At 37.0% G+C, this 22,980-nt stretch overlaps 2 protein-coding genes across 3 annotated transcripts; both read right to left on the reverse strand.

Moving 5' to 3' along the window:
• Positions 1-3,903: 3,903 nt before the first annotated feature.
• Positions 3,904-11,227, reverse strand: LOC144448408 (1,25-dihydroxyvitamin D(3) 24-hydroxylase, mitochondrial-like). 2 transcript variants are annotated; one of them, XM_078138642.1, is made up of 9 exons: positions 10,515-11,227; positions 9,692-9,882; positions 8,841-9,044; positions 7,473-7,642; positions 7,034-7,200; positions 6,423-6,501; positions 6,059-6,215; positions 5,387-5,430; positions 3,904-4,859 (listed from the first exon to the last, which is right to left on the reverse strand). In XM_078138642.1, exons 1-9 carry the CDS (start codon positions 10,964-10,966, stop codon positions 4,746-4,748), a joined length of 1,578 nt encoding a protein of 525 aa, XP_077994768.1. In that variant the 5' UTR covers positions 10,967-11,227; the 3' UTR covers positions 3,904-4,745. The 2 variants fall into 2 exon arrangements, with proteins under 2 accessions (XP_077994768.1, XP_077994769.1); XM_078138643.1 differs by having other exon boundaries at positions 5,387-5,426; positions 6,055-6,215.
• Positions 11,228-17,218: 5,991 nt separating this feature from the next.
• Positions 17,219-19,860, reverse strand: LOC144448216 (melatonin receptor type 1B-like). Its single transcript, XM_078138370.1, has 2 exons — positions 19,448-19,860; positions 17,219-17,987 (listed from the first exon to the last, which is right to left on the reverse strand). Exons 1-2 carry the CDS (start codon positions 19,858-19,860, stop codon positions 17,219-17,221), a joined length of 1,182 nt encoding a protein of 393 aa, XP_077994496.1.
• Between the last annotated feature and the right edge of the window lie 3,120 nt (positions 19,861-22,980).

Here is a 22,980-nt window from a genome sequence, read left to right on the forward strand (position 1 = left end):
ACCAAAAAATCATTAATTATGCAAATAACTCAATGAAACGCATTTTAGATCGATGTTGTTGCATATTAATGATCAGGTAGGTCCAGTGATACGCAAGCGTGGCATGGGTGGTTATGTTTTGGTTATATTTGGTGTTTTGGCAATCCTTTTGGATCGATGAAAAAAGATGTCACCGTTTTGGTAATGGCTTGGTTTCCGAACTTATGTTGTATGTACGTAGGACAGGGGTATGACATCGCTACCGATTTTGTAAGAATATCGCCAATCCCTATAATAACGTCATTGTTCTGTATTAGGACCGTCATAGACAAGAATAAAACCATTTAGGAAAGGAATAACAGTTTACAAGCGACTGTGATACAAACTACATGAAATGAAGCGTACATCCTTGATTGATACCTAAAAATTATTGGTTATGCAAATGACTCATTAAAACTATAAATCAAGTCAATATTTATTAGGATACGTGCGTTTGGTTGTCGGTTGACATTGGTGTCTGTAGCAAATTGTATTAGAGAGAGAGAGAGAGAGAGAGAGAGAGAGAGAGAGAGAGAGAGAGAGAGAGAGAGAGAGAGAGAGAGAGAGAGAGAGAGAGAGAGAGAGAGAGAGAGAGAGAGAGAGAGAGAGAGAGAGAGAGAGAGAGAGAGAGAGAGAGAGAGAGAGAGAGAGAGAGAGATTTTATTACTCTTCCTTATGGAGGGTAAAAGTAGTGATCTCCCTATTAGCTCTTTAGGAAAATATATTGATTGATATGCTGTATATGATTGTTCTCAATCATCCAGGCATGAAGTTAAGATTAACGAATCTATCACGCTAGACGTGTTGTTGTTCTAAATGACAACAGTTTCACGTCCTAGATCGGACAGGGATAGGATATGAACATGAACATGTTATTACTTATTTGTTGTTTTCCTGACGACAAGATGGTAATAACCAACTTTCTTCAATCAAGATGGAAAGTAGCAAGCTTTCAAGTAGCACAGTTTTGATTGATTCGAATCATTTTGTCTACAGAAATGATTTATTAAAGTAAACTTTACTTTACATCTGTTGTATTCCCGTGATAATTAGTTAAAAAACAATTTCACATCACACTTTTCTTAAAAAATCAATTAGAACGCTAACACTTGATAATGTCAAAGAAATTTTGATTGATATTCAAATATAACCAAATAAAGATTATCACTTACCGTCATCCTTGATAGGGTCGACACATAAGTCGTAGATGGGGTCATTCCTCATTCTAAGTGGACAGCTTTGTTTCATTGTTATTTTACCGGATCGGGTAGGCACACAAACATAGAAGGAATCGTCCTCTTTCTCAACTCTAGAAGTGGATGCAGTTGTCATAGCAGCACTACAAACTTCTTCATAGTCGAAACAACAGTCTCCAAGCTGCACACACAGAGAGTCGCAATGACAGCTCCATCTTTGTTGAGCTCCATGAGTTATAGTACCATTGCACATGGCTTGGCCAGACGCAGTCACACACGAGTCTAATCGACGGTTTGTGACCGGATCAGTACATACGTCGTGTCTACTGGCTACACCAGAAGTAAGCGCACTATGTAATAAATACGTGGTGACAATTACAGTCAAACCAAACATGTTTGATGAAATTACACCAATCAGTAACTGTAATTGAAATAAGAGATACTTAGGTATAAGAATTACTTTGACATATTTACACTGCTGTCTGATTTAGGGCGAACTTCTGATCAGTTTATTACAGATCAAATGGAATCGTTTGAGTTCCTAAATGGGGAAATTAAACATTCCGAAATATTTGTTTTGTCTTTACCTATTTCAACTCAAAATATACTCTTTAAGAGAAGATTGTGTTATAATACAACTGTACAAGTTGTGGTCAGTTTTAAGACATCTTTATCCATATCAATCCATCCTTGTTGTCACCCATGAACATACACCCGACAGGTGAATGCACAGACGATTGGTCATTTTGGAGTGATATAAAGATTTGTATAAAGGGTTTTGAGAATAGGCTGCTTATCATAGCATCTAGAGTTGTTTATTAGTTGATTAATCATACCTAAGGTAATAAAAATCTTCTTCATTTATACCTGTCATGCCAAGTTATGTCTGAGCAAGCTTTGTGTTGTGTTTTTCGAAATTCTTTCTGTGTCCCAAGAAAAATGTTTAGTTTTCAATGAATATGATAAATATGATGTGTCTAAGTGACAATAAAAGTAAGAAATTCATTCTTAACTTACCAACAGAAGAAATACTAGAACTGTATTAGTGCTGCAGTCTTCAGATGTAATATGATGTCCAAAGAGTAATATAGTTATACAGTTTTGTTTCCTAATTTATCCAACCTTACACACCATCATATCAACCAATGAGATTCTTTCAAATGAGCCTTGTTTTTTAGATTGACAGTTCTAAAGTTGTTATAAATCTACTGCATAATATGTGACATGCAAATATTCAAAGGTCAATTACGAAAGCAAACACACAGACACGCGCGCACACACACACACACAGACACACACAGAGAGACATATACATACATACATACATACAGACAGACACACAGACACACACACAGACAGACAGACAGACAGACAGACACACACACACAGACACACACACAGACATTGTTGCCAAATAATCACATATGCACAAGGAATCTGCATGATAGACATAACCTTGTTTAAATGATTTTGAATCCCTGAGTGAGGTTGAAATCTGTCCCGTTCTTTAACAAATGTAAAAATAGCGCCAACGGCTTTGTAGCACAACTGTAGTTTTTTAAGAATGTTTATCCACATGCTGATCTATGCTAGACATAGGTGTTCATTTGCTGAATGACTACCCAATTGCCTATCCAACCCTGTTGTCATCTTTGCAATATACGCGATCATTTAGCTGTTGCTATGGGCGCGGTCATTTTCCTAGACATATTTGCAAAACAAAAAGACAAATGTTCAGCCCTAATAGCATGGAATCATCATGTCATGAACAATTCTTAATTTAACCCCCCCCCCCAGAATGTTCCCACCAACTTTCAGAACGATTAATCTACCCAGTAATTTTTTAGTTACTTTTTAAAAGTTTTTTGACCAAAAATCACATTTTTTTACTCAAATCACACACCGGTGATAAGATCATTTTGATTTGAACAATTTCCCAACTAGACACTCAAGGTAAGGCACCCACCAAATATCATGGCAATCAGTATGGGGCGTTATTTACTTTAAGTTGTTTACACACACACACAAAACACAGACAGACAGACAGACAGACAGACAGACAGACAGACAGACAGACAGACAGACAGACAGACAGACAGAAAATGGGACGAGATGGGATGATGGACATTGGAGTATTTATGAAGTGTATGATTCAAATTGTTGCATGTTATCCATTATATTGGTGTGAAAGTGTGTGTTGACAAAATAATTAGTTAGACTTTATATTATCATCTCTCTCTACTATTCTCTTTAGGAAACGAAATATTCCAGACAATATAGAGATTGACTGGTGGATCGACTCAAATCAGGTACATCTCTCTTTAGTACTGTCTTCAGCAAACGAAATATGACAGACGAGATAGAGATTGACTCGTGGACTCGATTCAGATGCATCTGTGATAACGGGTACATTGTATGGAGAAACAAGAACAGTTATGGTTGTGAAGCGAAAGTGACAAGAAGTTTTCATAAATCAACACGTCTTTTTATCGTACAATGAGAGTTGAAATACATCATTTGTACTTTCAGAGAATAGGTCATAAAAACTGAAACCTGTGAAAACAACCCACAAAACACATGTCAAGTATTTAACACGTGTACATTTACATTGAACTGGAACCAAGAATCTACTAATGTATAATCAGCACTTTTTATTATTTGCTCAGACTGATTATCATCATGCCAGTTGTTTAACATAACAGGTGAAATGTTCTTAAGTGAAGAAAAAACCAAATGAAATTGTTGCAAGCACACTCTGCTTTACAGTTTCATTTATTAATACACTGATATACACTGGCAACTGTAACGTCCTTCCAAGTCAATAAAATTGGGTTCTCTGTTCAAGCTGACCGTATGCACAGGGATCAGCGAGCATGTAATTGATTGATTGATCGATCGAGTGTGTGATATTGATCAACTGACTCATTGATTTTTGTGATGATATACAACTTTTTTTCTTCTTTCCGTGGCTACTTTTCTCTCTTTCAGCTGTATATAATTCTCTCTTTATTGACTAAATAAAGACACCAAAATGTGTTTACTTCGAAGATCTAGCAAATTAAAGTAGAAAGTAGTGCTCTCCAAAGTGGAAAAGAATTTAACGTTAAAATAAGTGAAATAGATGATATGTACTGACATAATAAGTTACTAATGAATTAATTAATTGAACAAATGGCATAGACATCAGTGTGGTAATAAAGCCATTCATCTAACAAAGGCGTAGCACTATAAGAAATGTAATACATGGATCACTTTTATAACTTATAATCACTGTCTTCGAATAGCGGTTTTTCAAATATATTTTCTGTTCTTTCGTTACTTTTGATTTTCTCATTTTAGTAATATTGAAAAGTAGGTAAGTAAAGATGACAAAGAAAATAGTATTAGGCCTTTGTTCTATTCTAAAAAACTATATTTTCAACTAACGCCTCTGTGTTTTTACGTCTTCACTATTATATAGACATGTGAAACATTATTTATATTGCTATCAACATTCAGCTTACAGCAAGTAACTAGCTTTTCTTAAATTGTTTATGACATCACACGGTCAATGAACTTCAAGTTGAGTGGTCTGTCTGGTGTCAAAACTGTAGACAGTATAGGTGATGTGTCAGTTGTACTTTCCAGGATGAAGTCTCGCGAGATCTAGGTATGAAATCAAAGTGTGAACTTATGGTCATAAAAATGTTCTGTTGTCACATATTCAAACAGAAAGCAAAGAACACATATATGTATGTATGTATGTATGTATGTATGTATGTATGTATGTATGTATTGTATTGTATTGTATGGTATGGTATGGTATGGTACTGTACTGTATTGTATTGTATTGCATTGCATTCCCTCGTATTATATTGTAATGTAGATTGATAGAATGGATGGATGATGGAGGGATGATTGGGAGGAAGGGGGGAAATTGGTCTTGAACTCATTCATTCAGCCGGATGGTAGACTTACCATCAAATCTATATAGGATCCCTTAAACAAGGAAATTCTTTATTTACTTATACACAAGTATAGATAATTGTAAATACTTATTCCTCCATATGCTGAAATTGAAACTTAAGGTATAATAAATTGTGTTATCACGGTGTCCACCGATATTTTGCATTTTTGTGTATTACAGATTAAGCTTGACAAAGGTTGAGAGGCATCACACTAATAAAACTTACCCTTGCCAATGCTAAATGCATTTCAAGTTCTGCCAATCTTCTTCCTATAATATATAATAAAATAATATTTGAAAGCCATTAAACCAGCATATTATATCCAGGACAAGATGTTATTATTATTTGATTATAGCCCTTAGTTGATATCTAATCACAAGGTTACAGGAGACAAATAAACAATTTTTTGGATATCAGCCTAAATCCATATCAACTCACTTACCTATACACATCCTTGGTCCAAATCAATTCACTTACCTATACACATCCTTGGTCCAAATGAATTCACTTACCTATACGAATCCTTGGTCCAAATCAATTCACTTACCTATACACACCCTTGGTCCAAATCAACTCACTTACCTATACACATCCTTGGTCCAAATGAATTCACTTACCTATACGAATCCTTGGTCCAAATCAACTCACTTACCTATACACATCCTTGGTCCAAATCAACTCACTTACCTATACACATCCTTGGTCCAAATCAATTCACTTACCTATACACATCCTTGGTCCAAATCAATTCACTTACCTATACGAATCCTTGGCCCATATCAATTCACTGACCTATACACATCCTTGGTCCAAATCAATTCACTTACCTATACGAATCCTTGGTCCATATCAATTCACTTACCTATACACATCCTTGGCCCATATAAACTCACTTACCTATACACATCCTTGGCCCAAATCCAAATGGCAAGGACCGAAATCCATCGAAGTGTTCATGTTCATTACGTAACCATCTCTCTGGTTTGAATTGCAAAGGATCTTCAAAGTATCTTGGATCTCTACTCATTCCCCAAATGGGAATAAGAATCGCCGTCTGTTTGAAGAAATTAGTATAATTAATTAAATAAATTTTACATGAAAATAACTCTTTATGTAGGAGCCCCCTGCTGAAATGTTAGTCATGTTTTCACTCAACAAGGCCTGGATGTCGCATTAAATGGAGGTCTGTACATTGAATTGATATCTGTATCTGCTTCAATCGTTTAAAGAGAAATTGGTAGAAGAAAAAAGGAAAGCTTACCTCTGCTGGAATGTTATAACCTTGTACAACGATGTCCTGACTGAGAATACGAATCAAATTGATTGCAGGTGGAAACAACCTATGACATGTATAGTATAGTATAGACACAGCATATATTAGATGTTAATCAATGTATGTAAGTATGTATGGATGGATGCATGCATGCGCACGTGTGTGCGTGTGTGCATGCACGCGTGCGTGCGTGCGTGTGCATACATGCATGCATATGTATGTATGTATGTATGTATGTATGTATGTATGTATGTATGTATGTATGTGTGTGTGTGTGTATGTATGTATGTATGGATGTATGTATGTATGTATGTATGTGTGTGTGTGTGTGTGTGTGTGTGTATGTATGTATGTATGTATGTATGTATGTATGTATGTATGTATGTATGTATGTATGTATGTATGTATAAATCTAAACTACAAATAATAATGAAGCACTCAATTGTGCGTTGATGGCAGCCAACCAGGTTATAACTGATTGGGATGTGCTAACATACATATATACAACATCAAATGGAGTTCAATGGATGGTGACCAAAGATATTCTCTTTAGAATTCCTTCAATATTCAATACGTATTCTATCATGATAGGCGCTCACCTTATTGTTTCCTTGACAACGGCTTTGAGGTAGGGCATCTGATTCACATGTTGATATGTCGGCAGCTCTCCTTGAGGAACAACTTTGCTGACTTCCCGGAATAATTTGTCTTGTACGTCAGGACGTTTGGAAACACAATCCAACACCCACAAGAACGCATTTGATGTCTGTGAGATAGCAAGATACGTGTTTTATTAGTTAATCGATTGAAAATATAATCTAATTGTATTGGTTAAATAAATGTGGCATTGGGGTCGTAGGTTTACTTCTTTTATCCTTGAAAAAATCACATGTGTGAGGGGTCGAAAGTTTTAAGAATATTTTCGTCGTTATATCTTATATATTTACCTTATTTCATCATCATATTAGGGCGTTACAGTATATATTATGAGCTTTGCTACTGTTTCAGTAAAGCAGGACTTTATAAATGTACACTTACTGTATCGACAGCTGCTGCTAACAACTCTGTACAGTTTGAATATATCTCATCTGTTTCTAATTTTGACTTTGCCACAAGGAAAGTTAAGAAGTCAACCTCCTCTTCATCCATATTCTCTGAAGACGATATCTTGACAACTTCGTTCATTCTTTCATCTATCAGTAACTTAGCTTAGGGTAAAGGTAAGAAAGAAATGAAATTTATCAGATTATCTGTAATATATATTGTTGTTATCAGGAAATTATTTTCTGTCTTTTATTTAACGATTTCAAAGTTTGTACTTGTTTCTAACCCATACATATTAAAGTGTGTACAAACTCATGATTTACTACACTTAAACATGTCTGCATGGCTATGAATACTTTACCTTTTGTAAGGGAAGGTTATGTTGTGTGTGTATGTATGTATGTATGTATGTATGTATGTATGTGCATGTTATGTGTGTTATGTGTGTGTGTTATAAGTGTGTGTTACATATTGTGTGTGTGTGTGTGTGTGTGTGTGTGTGTGTGTGTGTGTGTGTGCGTGCTAATTGCAAGAGCTGAATAGTTTTTGATAAACATACTGTAAATAAATAACCTGTATTTCATTATCCTTCCTTATGGGAGGTAAAATGAGTTGCAACACAAAGATTCAAATTGGGCCGACCTGAAAGCATTGCATGTTCTGAATATAATATACATACATACATACATACATACATACATACATACATACATACATACATACATACATTCTAAACAAGCCTTCATTGAAAACTTAGTCCCCAATTGGTATGTTATGTAGCTAAGTTATTGTGCCACTTTGAATGGTGTCTCTAGATACAAAACTTCATAAATATTAACCTGTTTGTGACCTTGAATATTACAATCAAATTCAATATGCCCCCTCATAGTGAAACCCATGTCGTGATTAAAATATCATCAGTGAAATGTTTGATTTAAAAACAATGGAGACAAGCCAAATTTGCCTGTTTGACCTCGAAGAAGACTTTCAAAGTCAAAGGTCAAGGTCTTAAAAGAAAGCTCATATGTGATATGTGGGAGTAGGCACTTGAAAACTATATACCTCCAAAGTTATGATGCATATTGTGAAATTTAACAACAAATATGGCTGCCATTTGGCCACATTTGATTCGGTCATAAAAGAAAGTGACGATCATATTTCTCACATAGTATGTTACCTTTGTGCCAGGTTTGGGTGAAATCACTTAGCGCATGCCAAAGATATGAGGGTGAAGGCACACGTGGACCGACGCACGCACGCACGGACGGGCGGACGGACGGGCGGACGGATGGATGGATGGACAGAACACAATGAGGTATAAATCCCCTCCTGGCGGTGCCCGTTGGGGGCGATGTACCTTACCTGTATCAAATATAACATCCCAGGATTTGACATGAGTTCTCCATGCTTTTGTATTTATTTTCTTTTGAATTGACACTGGGACAACGAATAGATCCACAGTTGTTCTAAACATGTCGTGTACAGCCTCAATAAAAGCTTGTGCCTGTGGATTGGGTTTATCATCTAGAAGATTCAGTTTCTTGCTGAGGATGACGGAACACGCCGCTAAATAACCAAGGAGGAGAGTATAATAATTAGAATTGTTTAGTTATGGGGAAATTCTAATTCTACATGGACCATTAAAACTAATTTTGTAAAAGTAAAGTTATTCCTGAAATCTTATAATTCTATATTCGTAAGTATTCTATAGTGTATTTTGGTTTTCTGCTCTAGTCCTCTAATGAGAAATGTTATCTCAGCACTTGTATGTCAAGCTTATACAACATACAGGTCTTTTATCACTTGGCCGTGGTTGGGGAACACAGAGTGGGGTGGGGTCGGGTCGGGTGTGGTGTGGGTGTTAATGTATATAGCCAAGTCCATGTGATGTGAGTTGAGCAAACTGCATATGTTTTATTATAGACTTATTTCAAGCTGTATTTGAAGCAATAGATGAACAGGTCATATATTGAAATAAAATACATTTTAATATTTAATATTAATTATACGAAATCGATGAAACACGCATTTGTCTTCGCTGAAACATAGTCTCAACATTTAACGATAACTTATATTGACTCAATTTCAGTGATATGTAAGCAATAATTCCGTCTGTCTGTCTGTCTGTCTGTCTGTCTGTCTGTCTGTCTGTCTGTCTGTCTGTCTGTCTCTCCTTGAACCGTCCATGGCCATATATTCATCGTGATACTTACAGTCAAGGGCCCAGGCAAACAAACTATTTTCCAAGCCGGGTACTATGTTGTCAGATCGCCGCAATCTCCTTACTTTCTGCAACAAATCTGTGATTACGTCATTGACAGGTGTCGTGTACGTCAACACTTCTCGTGGTCTTAGTATACGCTTACTGAGTGCTGTTCTGTTACGTTGCCAATCTGCACCATCTCTGTAACGACAGACATAGTATGCAAGTTTTAACAAATACGACTGCATAACTACACCACATAAGCACATACATATTTATGAAGTAATTTGGAATTCGTCACTTTCTACTGACAGACACATAACAAGACGACCAGCAAGATGACTAGATTAGATTAGATTATCTAGATTAGATAAGATTAGATTAGATTAGATTAGCTTAGCTTAGATTAGATTAGATCAGATCAGACTGAGAGAGATAGATAGATAGATAGATAGATAGATAGATAGATAGATAGATAGATAGATAGATAGATAGATAGATAGATAGATAGATAGATAGATAGATAGATAGATAGAAACAGACAGACAGACAGACAGACAGACAGACAGACAGACAGACAGACAGACAGACAGATAGATAGATAGATAGATAGATAGAAATCGGCACCATAGAAATTTGGTTGGTTGGTTGATACCGAGAAAAGTAGTATTATGAACCAAAACTAAACATTATTCGTACATACCAATATGATATCCAATTAATTACAGTCATACTAAACTTCAACATCCCATCCCACCCACACCCCCACCCCACCCCACCCCACGCTGAAAATGACAGGCTCCTTATTAGGAACTAGTAATGTAATTACTCACAATGTCAGAATTCCGTATTTGTAATTTCGTAAATCCCTGTAGTCTTTCCAAGGCATATCGACACGCCGTGGGTACTTCCCCTCTCGTCTCAACACAAACTCGACGTCCTCAGGAATATTGACAACAACTGTTTGAAGTGCTCCAATCTTGTATTTATATATATCGCCAAATAGTTGTCGTTGCTCATCGTAGAATATCCACGGTCGTTTCAAATTTCCACTTCTGATGACCTTGATCGTGCGAATTATAGTGGCGAAAATGTTCCCTTTAAAACCAGGCATATCTTCAAAAGATTTAACTGGCGTTGTTTTGACATTCTCGACGTCTAACTTAGGCACTGTTGACTGACAACGCGTCTGTGCTAGTCTCGGAGAAGCCATGGTATACAGTTGACGCCATGTTAAGAGCCTCTTGTGTAAAACACCGCTGTTGACAAGTCGAGCGGCAGCCATTTTCAGAAATAATATAGGGCATACAAACAAAGCCCAGTGAGTTAACACAACACTTGTGATCAAGGTATCTTGTGACGTCAGTTCGTGTCTTTTGGCCGTTTAGTTTTTACGTTGACCCAAATATACTTGTCATGGTTACATTATCAAATATGCAAATCAACCACGTTGCTGTACATAGTTTTTCTACACACTTCACATATTTAAGTCGCAAAATCATATTGGGTCAGTACACTTTATGTTTCGAATAAAGTGTGGCGTGACCTCACTCGGGGGACCTCACTGAATGCATTTGTTTTAAACAAGTTTCTACCTATTCTGTGAGTTGTGTATGGGTACGGGGGTGGGGGGTGGGGGTTGGGGGTTGGGACTAGACAGAGCGACATCGACAAACGGAGACACAGAAACTGAAACACAGAGAAATAGAATGTAATCCAGTCATGGGGGAATTTTAGTTTTTCGGTTTTGCCCTACTCTAGGGGTGAGGTAGTCCTAGCAGCCCCCCCCCCCCTAGCAGATCTGGAGATGTTCTGGCTCTATTAAGGCAATATTAGGTTATCCATAGCCTGCACATATAAGATAATATTTCACAACTTCGAAAAGATTGAGTTAATGTCAGTTGTCAATTTATTATTTTTGCATGATACATAAAACTGGACCAGATAGTGTCCGTAACATTGGTATAGTGGCATTACTATTGCAGATATAGTAAACTCACTGGTATGTTAGAGACTATGAGGTCCTTACACCTACTACATGTATTATGTATAATACTAATTGGACTAATATGAGATGTAGTGATTTGTAGTGTCTATAAGTGTCCGAAATATAAAGTATACAATGTGTATGCGTATAATTAGATTAACTTCTTTCAATTTATAAATTACTCATATACCATTACGGAACTTTCAACTTTTGCCCCAAAGTGCAATATGTGAAGCATATTCGCCATTGATTGTGAAATACCGAAGATTTTGCATATGTTTTGTAACTAGCGTGATAGGTCATACATTGTATATGTATATGTACAGTAGCTGCAATAATTGTAGCGTCTCGTTGCGGTTTTGAGGTTTTTTCGTCTGTTTTGGTGACTTTTTAAGATTTAGTGTTTAACCCGCTCCTAACGCTACAATTCCTAGTGCAGGGATTCCAATCAGCTGATGCGATGCGGATCGGTATCGCACGTATCAATCCCTATTTTCGCCAAAATATCGACCTACCTACGGAAACTCTGACATTTCCTAACCGCAACACTTCTTAGGAATCCCCGCAGCACAATCGACGCCCCGATCTGCCCTCTCCCCCGTCAAAAACAGCCGCCGAAAATGCGAAACTAGACAATTTCGAAAAACATTCGCGGCTACGAGATCTCGGCAAATGTACCGCGTGATCAACGACCTTCGTTTTCAAAATTTACAATAATTTTCCAAATAGCTATAAGGGGGAAATGTACTGTCGATGATATGTAGTGTCCGAAATAAAAAGTATACAATGCGTATTAATCCGTTCATACTGAAGAGTAGAACAATTAGATTAATAACTTCTTTCAATTTATAAACTACTCATATACCATTACGGAACTTTCAACTTTTGCCCCAAAGTGCAATATGTGAAGCATATTCGCCATTGATTGTGAAATGCCGAAGATTTTGCATATGTTCTGTAACTAGTGTGATAGGTCATACATTGTATACGTATATGTACAGTTCAGACAGACAGACAGATGCACGCGCTCGCGCGCGCAATCGGGATGGACAGATTGAGTGAGTAGATGGGTGGGTGGGTGGGCGGTGGTGGTGGTGATGTTGTTGGTGGTTGTGGTTGTGGTTGTTGTTGTTGTTGTTGTTGTTGTTGTTGTTGTTGTTATTGTTGTTGTTCTCCAAAGAGTGTACCCATTCTCGTAGATAGCATCTTTTACAATAATTTTCCAAATAGCTTTAGGGGGGAAATAACCAGTTACACAGAATATCATCGGAAAAACAAAGCAATCCGTATTTAGAAAGGACATTCACAATATCTGGCTTCAAACCCAAATATGTCTTTACTGACGACAGTTTAAATTCAAAACGACGTCGTAAAAATAGACGTTTTCTGGCGGAGAAATTATCACAACTACAGAGAGTTCAAATAAATCGCAGTTTGCAATTTCAGTTTCGGTAGGAATTCAAAGTTCACATATATGAAAGGCTGCTGGAAGACACATGCGTTTCCAAATGTCAGTAGTGGTCATTGGATTGAGACTATATGTCACATTTTACAAATCTGTTCGGGGGGGGGCATATTTTGCATTATAATGTTTTGGGGAGGGTCACATTTTACAATCCATAGTTTTGTGTCCAATTTGAAGATTCAATGATTGTCAATTTGTTTTGTGTGTTTTGAGATGAAAAAGTGAGATGAGCACTCAACATTTATTTCTCTTCTCCCTTCTGTAAATATTGAAGGCTCCCTTAGAGAAAAATCATGACTACAGAAATAGACGCTGTACCACGTATTATTTTGGTGCATTCACATAATAATTTATTCAGAAGTGCAAGATATGATTACATGTATTGTAACATAAAATCACATATATGATAGATGGACCCTTTTTATATTCGCATTGCCAGAACCAGTTTCACATTCATCATACAATATCATGGCACTAGATACCATAATCCAAACACAGTATCACATATCCAAACACTTAGTATCAAATATCCAAACATTTAGTATCACATATCCAAACACTTACTAGCAAATGTTAAAACACTTAGTATCAAATATTAAAACACTTAGTATCAAATATCCAAACACTAGGTATGAAATATCCAAATACTTAGTATCAAATATCCAAACACTAGGTATGAAATATCCAAATACTTAGTATCAAATATCCAAACACTAGGTATGAAATATCCAAATACTGGGTATCAAATATCCAAACACTAGGTATCAAATATCCAAATACTTAGTATCAAATATCCAAATACTAGGTATCAAATATCCAAATACTTAGTATCAAATATCCAAATACTAGGTATCAAATATCCAAATACTTGGTATCAAATATCCAAACACTTGGTATCAAATATACAAACATTTAGTATTAAATATCCAAATACTAGGTATCAAATATCCAAATACTTAGTATCAAATATACAAACATTTAGTATCAAATATCCAAACACTAGGTATCAAATATCCAAATACTTAGTATCAAATATCCAAACACTAGGTATCAAATATCCAAACACAAGGTATGAAATATCCAAATATTTAGTATCAAATATCCAAATACTCTGTATCAAATATCCAAACATTTAGTATTAAATATCCAAATACTAGGTATCAAATATCCAAATACTAGGTATCAAATATCCAAATACTTGGTATCAAATATCCAAATACTTGGTATCAAATATCCAAACATTCAGTATTAAATATCCAAATACTTAGTATCAAATATCCAAATACTTAGTATCAAATATCCAAATACTTGGTATCAAATATCCAAATACTTAGTATCAAATATCCAAATACTTAGTATCAAATGTCCAAATACTTGGTATCAAATATCCAAATACTAGGTATCAAATATCCAAATACTAGGTATCAAATATCCAAATACTAGGTATCAAATATCCAAATACTAGGTATTAAATATCCAAATACTTGTTTGGATATTACTACCACTACCACCACCACCACCACCACCACCACCACCACCACCACTACTACTACTACTACTACTGCTATTACTGCTATTATTACGACTACTACTACTACTACTACTACTACTACTACTACTACTACTACTACTACTACTACCACCACCACCACCACCACCACCACCACCACTACTACTACTGCCACAACCACCACCACTACGACTACAACTACTACGACTACTACTACTACTACCACCACCACCACCACCACCACCACCACTACTACTACTACCACAACCACCACCACTACGACTACAACTACTACTACTACCACCACCATCACCACAACTACTACTACTACTACTACCTCCACCACCACCACCACCGCCACCACTACTACTACTACCACTACTACTACCACTACTACTACTGCTATTACTGCTATTACCACTACTATCACGACTACTACTACTACTACTACTACTACTACCACTACCACTACTACCACCACCACCACCACCACCACCACTACCACCACCACCACTACTACTACCACTACTACTACTGCTATTACTGCTATTACCACTACTATCACTACTACTACTACTACTACTACTACTACTACTACTACTACTACTACTACTACTACTACCACTACTACTACTACTACCACCACTACTACTGCTACTGCTGCTGCTACTACTACTACTGTTGTTGTTTGTTTGTTTGTTTGTTTTATTTATTTACGTGTCCTATATGGGCTTACCAAGTGAACATTTCGTTCTATACAAATACATGTACCGTATAAATTAAAGAGTTACCACATCCAGCCCACTGGGCTTATAAGACACAAGAGAACAATATAAATATACATATTGAAAATAAATACTGGAGAAAAGTAATCATACAGTATGCTTTTTCTCTTTCCGAAAGCCTTATAAATAAAGTCAGCAGAAAAATTCCAGAACTTAGTCATGAGTAAAGACAGTTTATCTTGTATACTTAAATTGTTAAAGTTTGGTACAAGTGCTTGTATTTTATTCAGAAATGGGCCCTGTATGTCATTGTATAAGGAACAGTGAAGTAAATAATGTATTTCATCTTCAATAGAGGTTGCACAAAAACTACAGAGCCTGTACTACTACTATCACCACCACCACTACCACTACTACTACAACTACTATCACTACTACTACTACTACTACTACTACTACTACTACTACTACTACTACTACCACCACCACCACCACCACCACTACCATTACCATTACTACTTCCACTACTACTACTACTACTACTACCACCACCACCACCACCACTACTACTACCACCACTACCACCACCACTGCTATTACTGCTACTACTACTACTACTACTACTATTACCACAACCACCACCACTACTACCATCACTTTTACTACTACTACTACTACTACTACTTCTACTACAACAACTACTACTACTACTACAACAACAACTACTACTACTACCAACACCAACACCACTACTACTACCACTACTACTACTACCACCACCACCACCACCACCACTACTACTACTACCACTACTACTACTACCACCACCACCATCAATACTACTACTACTACTACTGTTACTACTACCACCACCACCACCATTTCCACTACTACTACTACTGCTGCTATTACTGCTACTACTACATCTATGACTACTACTACTACTACTACTACCAACACCACTACCACCACCACCACCACCACTACTACTAATACTGCTATTATTACTACTACTACTACTACTACTACTACTACTACTACTACTACTACTACCACCACCACCACCACCACTACCGCAACCACCACCACCACCACTACTACTACTACTACTACTACCACCACTACTACGACGACTACTACTACTACTACTATTACTACCATCACCATCACCACTAATACTACCTCCACCACCACAACCACCACCACCACCATCATCACATAAGGTCAATCTAAACACCCACCACCACTGTCGTTAGAACCTTCCAGTTATAGTCCCTGGTGGACTAATTTAGGAAGTGAAGACTACAAGGTACAAGGATTAATACATTGAATCATCTTGTTCTCATAGGTAAAGAAACACATGTAAGTTACACCATTTTGTGCAGTTTAGATCTGACTCGTGCACTAGAAGTCACCAGTCAAATATTTATGGAATATGGTCTTATCTGAATATGGTCTTATCTGACTATGGTCTCATCTGACTATGGTCTCATCTGAATATGGTCTTATCTGAATATGGTCTTATTTGAATATGTAACAAATTGTCAGCTGATGTGGTATCATCATCAACGGTATAAAAGATGTTTGAAAGTTGTCTTAATAAACCAACTATTGTACTATGATTATAATGAAACATATAGGCATTTTGTAGAGACCGTAGTACACAGGAAGCTAACATAGATGAGCACAGAGCTGAGAATAGAGGCCAGAGATGACTCAAGTCAGAATGAATTGATAAATGCATGCAAATACATGCATGCCAGTGTCATGAGATTGGAGGAAATATTGACATCAATTCGTACAGTGTGTACGGTGTAGATAAGACATGGTCTTCAACATGATTTTCAGTCTTACATTGCATTCATTATTTGAGGTTCACGTGGCTGCATTCGGATGACTTGTAACGATTGCTTGGATCCTTCTAAAGTGTCTTTGATGACTTCAAGAGATAACTCAGCAATGTAAGTGCCTGGTCCAGCTAATTTCTTTCCAGTGACACTTGTTATGCTATGATTCTCATTCGCGTTCTTTGAACGAGATTTGAAACAGTTCATAGCAGATAGAAGACGCCAGTAGCTCTCCCTAAACCGTTTGTTCAGGAGTCCGTACAGAATACTATTGACACTGCTATTAGCGTGAGCCATTGTGATGATAAGCACGTGTACAACCTGTGGCCAGTCGTCTCGAAAATCAGCTAACACGACTACGACATATGGACCCCAGCATATGAAGAACACCATAAAGATTGTGAATAAGGTTTTCATGAGCTGGATGTCCTTCTTTTTCACCTGGTATTCTTTAGCAGCCGACTGGATCTGTTCCGAGGTGATACGTTGCCTTTGTCGACGTACGAAGAGGTAGATATTCAAGTAACAAACGCACACCACTATTTGCGGTATGAAGATGGCCAAGGTGGTGAAGAAAAGCGTGTAGGAGTAGCTTGCTGTTCTTTCGTACGTGCATACCATTGTCTTGTGGTCGTAGACGTGTCCTCCCCAGCCTAAAAAGTTTGGTAGATCCATTAGGACGCAACAAAGCCATATTCCAGCTACCATGAAACTGGTGTTGCGTTTAGTGTACACCTTCTTGTACAGGGAGTTCTTACAAATGTAGATGTACCTTTTGCAAATTAATGGGAATATGAAAAAAGTAATGTCAAAAGAATTTCGTGCCACAATAGAATAGAATAGATTAGATTAGATTAGATTAGATTAGATTAGATTAGATTAGATTAGATTAGATTAGATTAGATTAGATTACAACTGCAATGTAAACCAAAAAGTAAACCGTCAAGACAGACAAACAGACTAAAACTGATACAAAGTGTTGAATTATTAGCATAACCAACATAATCGTAGACTTGTTTCCAGTAGGGTACATATACAGTGGTATGGTATAGTGTCAAGATTAAGGCCTAACTCGACATGTACATTTTACAACCATTGCACTGCCTAGAGTAAAATTAACTATGTTTTGGTCAAACAACCATTTCATAACATAGGTAACATTTGCTCCTATCTCAACAACAGTTTAGAACCGTTTGCTGAAATGACGTGGTGTTTGCTTGTATCTAAAATTGGTCACCATTGGCCTTTATATTCGCCAATTATGGTAATGTTACTGAATGGTGAAGCGGTTTTACTCATTATGGAGCATGATACGATAATGCAAATTGGTAAATGTTATGTCACAGAATGATTCATATTTGATCAGTGACAGTTTAAACAAATAGTCAGCACTATTAGACATTTGATACATTTACAGCGCCTTTCATATTAATGTTTGATATGATACAATCACGACGAAATCAATCAGAAATATAAACTGTACATAGGCGCTGGAACTAGTTACAGACACGCGGGCGCCAATATTTTGACGTTTGCATTTGATGCGTGCGCGCGTAAATGTATGCGGGTTTCTATATAAAAAAATTTTTTTAAAAAAAGAGTCAGTTTAAATTTCTTATTGGTATATGCGGGGTTGTATAAAAAAGAGCCAGTTTCTTCTTGACCAAAAACATTCTGATCTTGTTAAATATCACTACTTGGTGCACACTGCCAAGTAATACAGCATCACTGATTTCTTTTGGTAGTCTAAGAATACATTAAAGTCACGCAACTGGTAAACTTTTGTCACTATAATAGGCTTCATGGTTGTATCTGTTTTCTATATCCCCCTCTGTCTAGCCTCATCTTTCCCTTCATCCCTAACTCCCTCCAGGTAGATACAAATACAATACCACTCACAATGTACACTTGTTTGGTGTTTTTTAGCTACACTCTTCTTACGTACATGCACATGTATCACTCATAATGTAATCTTTGTCTAAAGGATACCAACGCGGTTTAGGTTTTTAATTGCGTGAATCTGTTGATTTTCTCGATTAGCACATACTTACAATGGTTGAGAGAGAGAGAGAGAGAGAGAGAGAGAGAGAGAGAGAGAGAGAGAGAGAGAGAGAGAGAGAGAGAGAGAGAGAGAGAGAGAGAGAGAGAGAGAGAGAGAGAGAGAGAGAGAGAGAGAGAGAGAGAGAGAGAGAGAGAGAGAGAGAGAGAGAGAGAGAGAGAGAGATGTCTTACCTATTTATTCCGATTGCCATGATGTTCCATAGTGATGCAATGCAGGCTATAAGACAGCTGCTGGCTATCACCTCACATAGCAGAGACTTGTCGACAAAGAAGTGGTGCTTTCGAATGATCCCAATGATACTGAATGTATCAACAAAGGCTGTCACCCATAGGTCTGCAATGGCCAGGTTCATGATGAAGATGTTGCCAGCCGTGTATAGTTTACCACTTACAAGAACAGCTCCAATGACCATAATGTTACCAATATCACCAACTATCATAATGATAACTTGAGTAATAAGATAAATAATCTGCAGTACGTCCATTCCGTCGTCGGAATTATCCAAAAGTCCTGTCACCATACTTCCATTTGTACCATTGGTGTGCAGAAGAACATCGCTCAAATTTGAACTGTAATTGGCCATTTTTGTCGGGAGACCAACTTTTTCGATTTTAAGTAGCAGTCCCTTACCACAAGTCCCTTTCTCGTCAATGCATACCTCTATTGCTGCATAAGGGCAAGACAATTTCTGCTCAAGACAAATATCTTTCTTGTGGAGAAAAGACCAATTCTTGTAAAGACAACTTTCTTTATGCTCAAGACAAGTCCCTTTCTACTCAAGACAAATGTAAATTCGACTAACCGGACAGCAATGCTCGTACGGTCGATATCAAATATCGTCTTGGATTGATTTCCAAAGAAGTTAGAACACCACGACCAACTGTTGAACGTGGATGAGTATCTTGTGGTATTAACGTTTACACGTTAGCGCCAAACGTGCAGGTGTTTTCTGATCGGCTGAGTTTGGCTTTATGAATTAAAATGTAACGGATTAAATGACGTTCTTGCTAATCATAAGCGAGGAAATCACGTGACATGAAGTTGATGACGACTTGATCATAACGAGTAGTATTGTCAGAGTTTAAAAACTCTTCCGATCGAGTGAATGGTACACTGACTGACGTAGACTACGTTTCGAATAGGTTATTACTTACCATTGTAGAAAACTTGCTGAAGTGCAGAAGTAGGAACAGGAACATTGGGGAAAGCTAACTAGCACCGGCCGGGGGCGTAAACATGGGATATGATAACTTTGTTTCACTCAAACAAAACGAATAACAACAAACATCACTTTCATAACCCTTAAGTTGTTGGCTTAGATAATTTCACGTGGTATGGTTAAATGTGACATGTGGCTTAAATTTGTATACAGCGGGAACTTTTCGTTTCCTACTCGTCATTGGAAATTACATGACCAAACAACGCCACTTTCATAAATAACATGAAGATAAAACCTGGTAAAGTGACCATGACATTGTAGTCTCACATGCTTCTATCAAGCCAAAAAATGTAAAGTGTACTTATACCACAAAGCTGAATTTAATCAAATATCTAATGAACTGTAAATGTATACATGTATACTCACTTGTATTGCTTGTAAACAACTGGAACACATCATACATAGTGACATAATGAAATATCTAATGAAATGTAAATCTGAGAAAATATTCCCCAATTTTAAGATGTTTAACCACTTGTAATGACGTTTTTAAAGCAAATCCAAACATAGATTTATTTAGTCCTGTTTCCGCCTTTCGGCGTGTGCATCAGGCTGCGTGTTTTTAATATTTTTACCTGTTTTGTTGATTTTATTTCTGAGTTTGCCTTTTATGTCATGTCACTTCTTTCTGTTATTGCTACCCCTTGTTTTTATCTTTTTAATGCTTGTTTTTCCATATTTGTTTCTAAAGGTGCCTGTAAATAGGCTTTATGCCCATTGGTTTACCTGAATAAATAAATAAAATAAAAACTATATGCTCTCAACAATAACCTCACTGAAGACATCCTAGATCAGTTAGATATAGATGAACTCTGCAATCAGTTCTCAGACACCATACATTCAACAATGAACAACAATATACCTTCCAAAATAACTTCATCTAAACCAAATCTACCATGGATAAATACTATCCTAAAAAGAAATATTAGGGAAAAACGCAAGCTGTATGACAAAGCACGCAAGACTAGGAACTTTATGTTATGGGACAAGTTCAAAGAACTAAGAAGACAAAATGGCAGACATTTGAAAAAACTGCGACAAGAACATGTAAATAGCATCTGTCAAAGTGTCCAAACAGATAACACCTAGCCATTCTGGAACTAAGCATTGTCCAGTATGGGCCGAATAGCATCTAATGCAAAGGAAAAGGCAGAAGTACTCAATAAGCAATTTTGTTCCATATTTACGAACGAAGATCTCACTTCTATCCCAAACCTAGGAAACGGCAAGATCCCAAGAATGCCATCACAATCACAACTACAGGACTGGAAAAATTACTTACAAAATTGAAAGTCAGCAAAGCATCAGGACCTGATAACATACCTGAAGACTACTTAAAGAGTGTGCAACAAGTATTGCACCCATATTTACTTACGAAAAAATACCAGAAATCAATATCAACGGGAACTCTACCCAAAGACTGGTTGAATGGAAATATTTCACCAATTTTCAAAAAGGGGATAGATCTCTTCGAAGTAACTCTAGACCCGTATACTCACTTGTATTGCTTGTAAACAATTGGAACACATCATACATAGTAACAGATAATGAACCATTTTGAAAAGTACTCCCTACTCTACGATAGACAACATGGATTTAGAAGTGGACGGTCATGTGAAACCCAACTCACGGGCTTGATGATGACCTAGCAACAATTTTAGACCGACGTGGGCAAATAGATCTGTGTATCATGCATGGACTTTAGCAAAGCCTTTGATATGGTGCCCCACCAACGCCTACTTGCTAAAATTGACCATCTTGGAGTAAGGAACAACATAAAGCTATGGATCGAAAACTTTTTAACCAATCGTCATCAAAGAGTTGTTATCGACGGACAGTCTTCATCACAAACTGTCATCTCCGGTGTTCAGTGCTCGGCCCTCTTTTATTCCTCACATACATAAATGACTTACCTGAATATGTTACTTCACATGTAAGACTGTTCGCAGATGACCTGATTGTATACAGAGAAATCAACATAGCCTTCAATACCAGCAAACGCATACATCTTCATGGAATATTGAGTGTATTGATGCCAACCTTCAAAAGTTTGGTAAAGGACGTTGATAGAATGGGCCACTTTTCGGAATATATTCCAAATAGGTTTTCAACAGCTTTACCACACATCTTGGATTTGCTTTGTCACTGTACTGCCGCACGTGTTTATGGAAACGCCCCAGTTGGTTGAATTGCGTGTGTCTTTTGGTACTCGAGACTTCTGAACTGTTTGTCACTGTTCGCTACTTACATGTTCTGCAAAATGTGCAAGGTTTTGAAGTCTTTAAATTGAAGACTAGACGTCAATTCGAATTGCGAGCAGAATTGTTCCAAATTACTATCAGATAATCATGTATGTCAGTGAAGTCAGGAAATACGTCCATCCTGACTCAAGACTTGGCAATGACACTAAATTCACTAAATGAAAGACAACTAAATAATTACATAAACAATGCTATACACTGTCCACCTGGGTTACAACTATTA

Source organism: Glandiceps talaboti, chromosome 17 (genome assembly GCF_964340395.1).
Source record: "Glandiceps talaboti chromosome 17, keGlaTala1.1, whole genome shotgun sequence".
NCBI lineage: Eukaryota > Metazoa > Hemichordata > Enteropneusta > Spengelidae > Glandiceps > Glandiceps talaboti.

Coding starts and splice junctions, on each gene's coding strand:
- LOC144448408 (XM_078138642.1), bottom strand. CDS start 10,966: ATGGCTGCCGCTCGACTTGTCAACAGCGGTGTTTTACACAAGAGGCTC. Junction 6,502..7,033: donor GTTGTCAAGGAAACAATAAG/GTGAGCGCCTAT, acceptor TACATGTCATAG/GTTGTTTCCACCTGCAATCA. Junction 6,216..6,422: donor GTTATAACATTCCAGCAGAG/GTAAGCTTTCCT, acceptor TTCTTCAAACAG/ACGGCGATTCTTATTCCCAT.
- LOC144448216 (XM_078138370.1), bottom strand. CDS start 19,860: ATGGCCAATTACAGTTCAAATTTGAGCGATGTTCTTCTGCACACCAAT. Junction 17,988..19,447: donor ATGGCAATCGGAATAAATAG/GTAAGACATCTC, acceptor AATTTGCAAAAG/GTACATCTACATTTGTAAGA.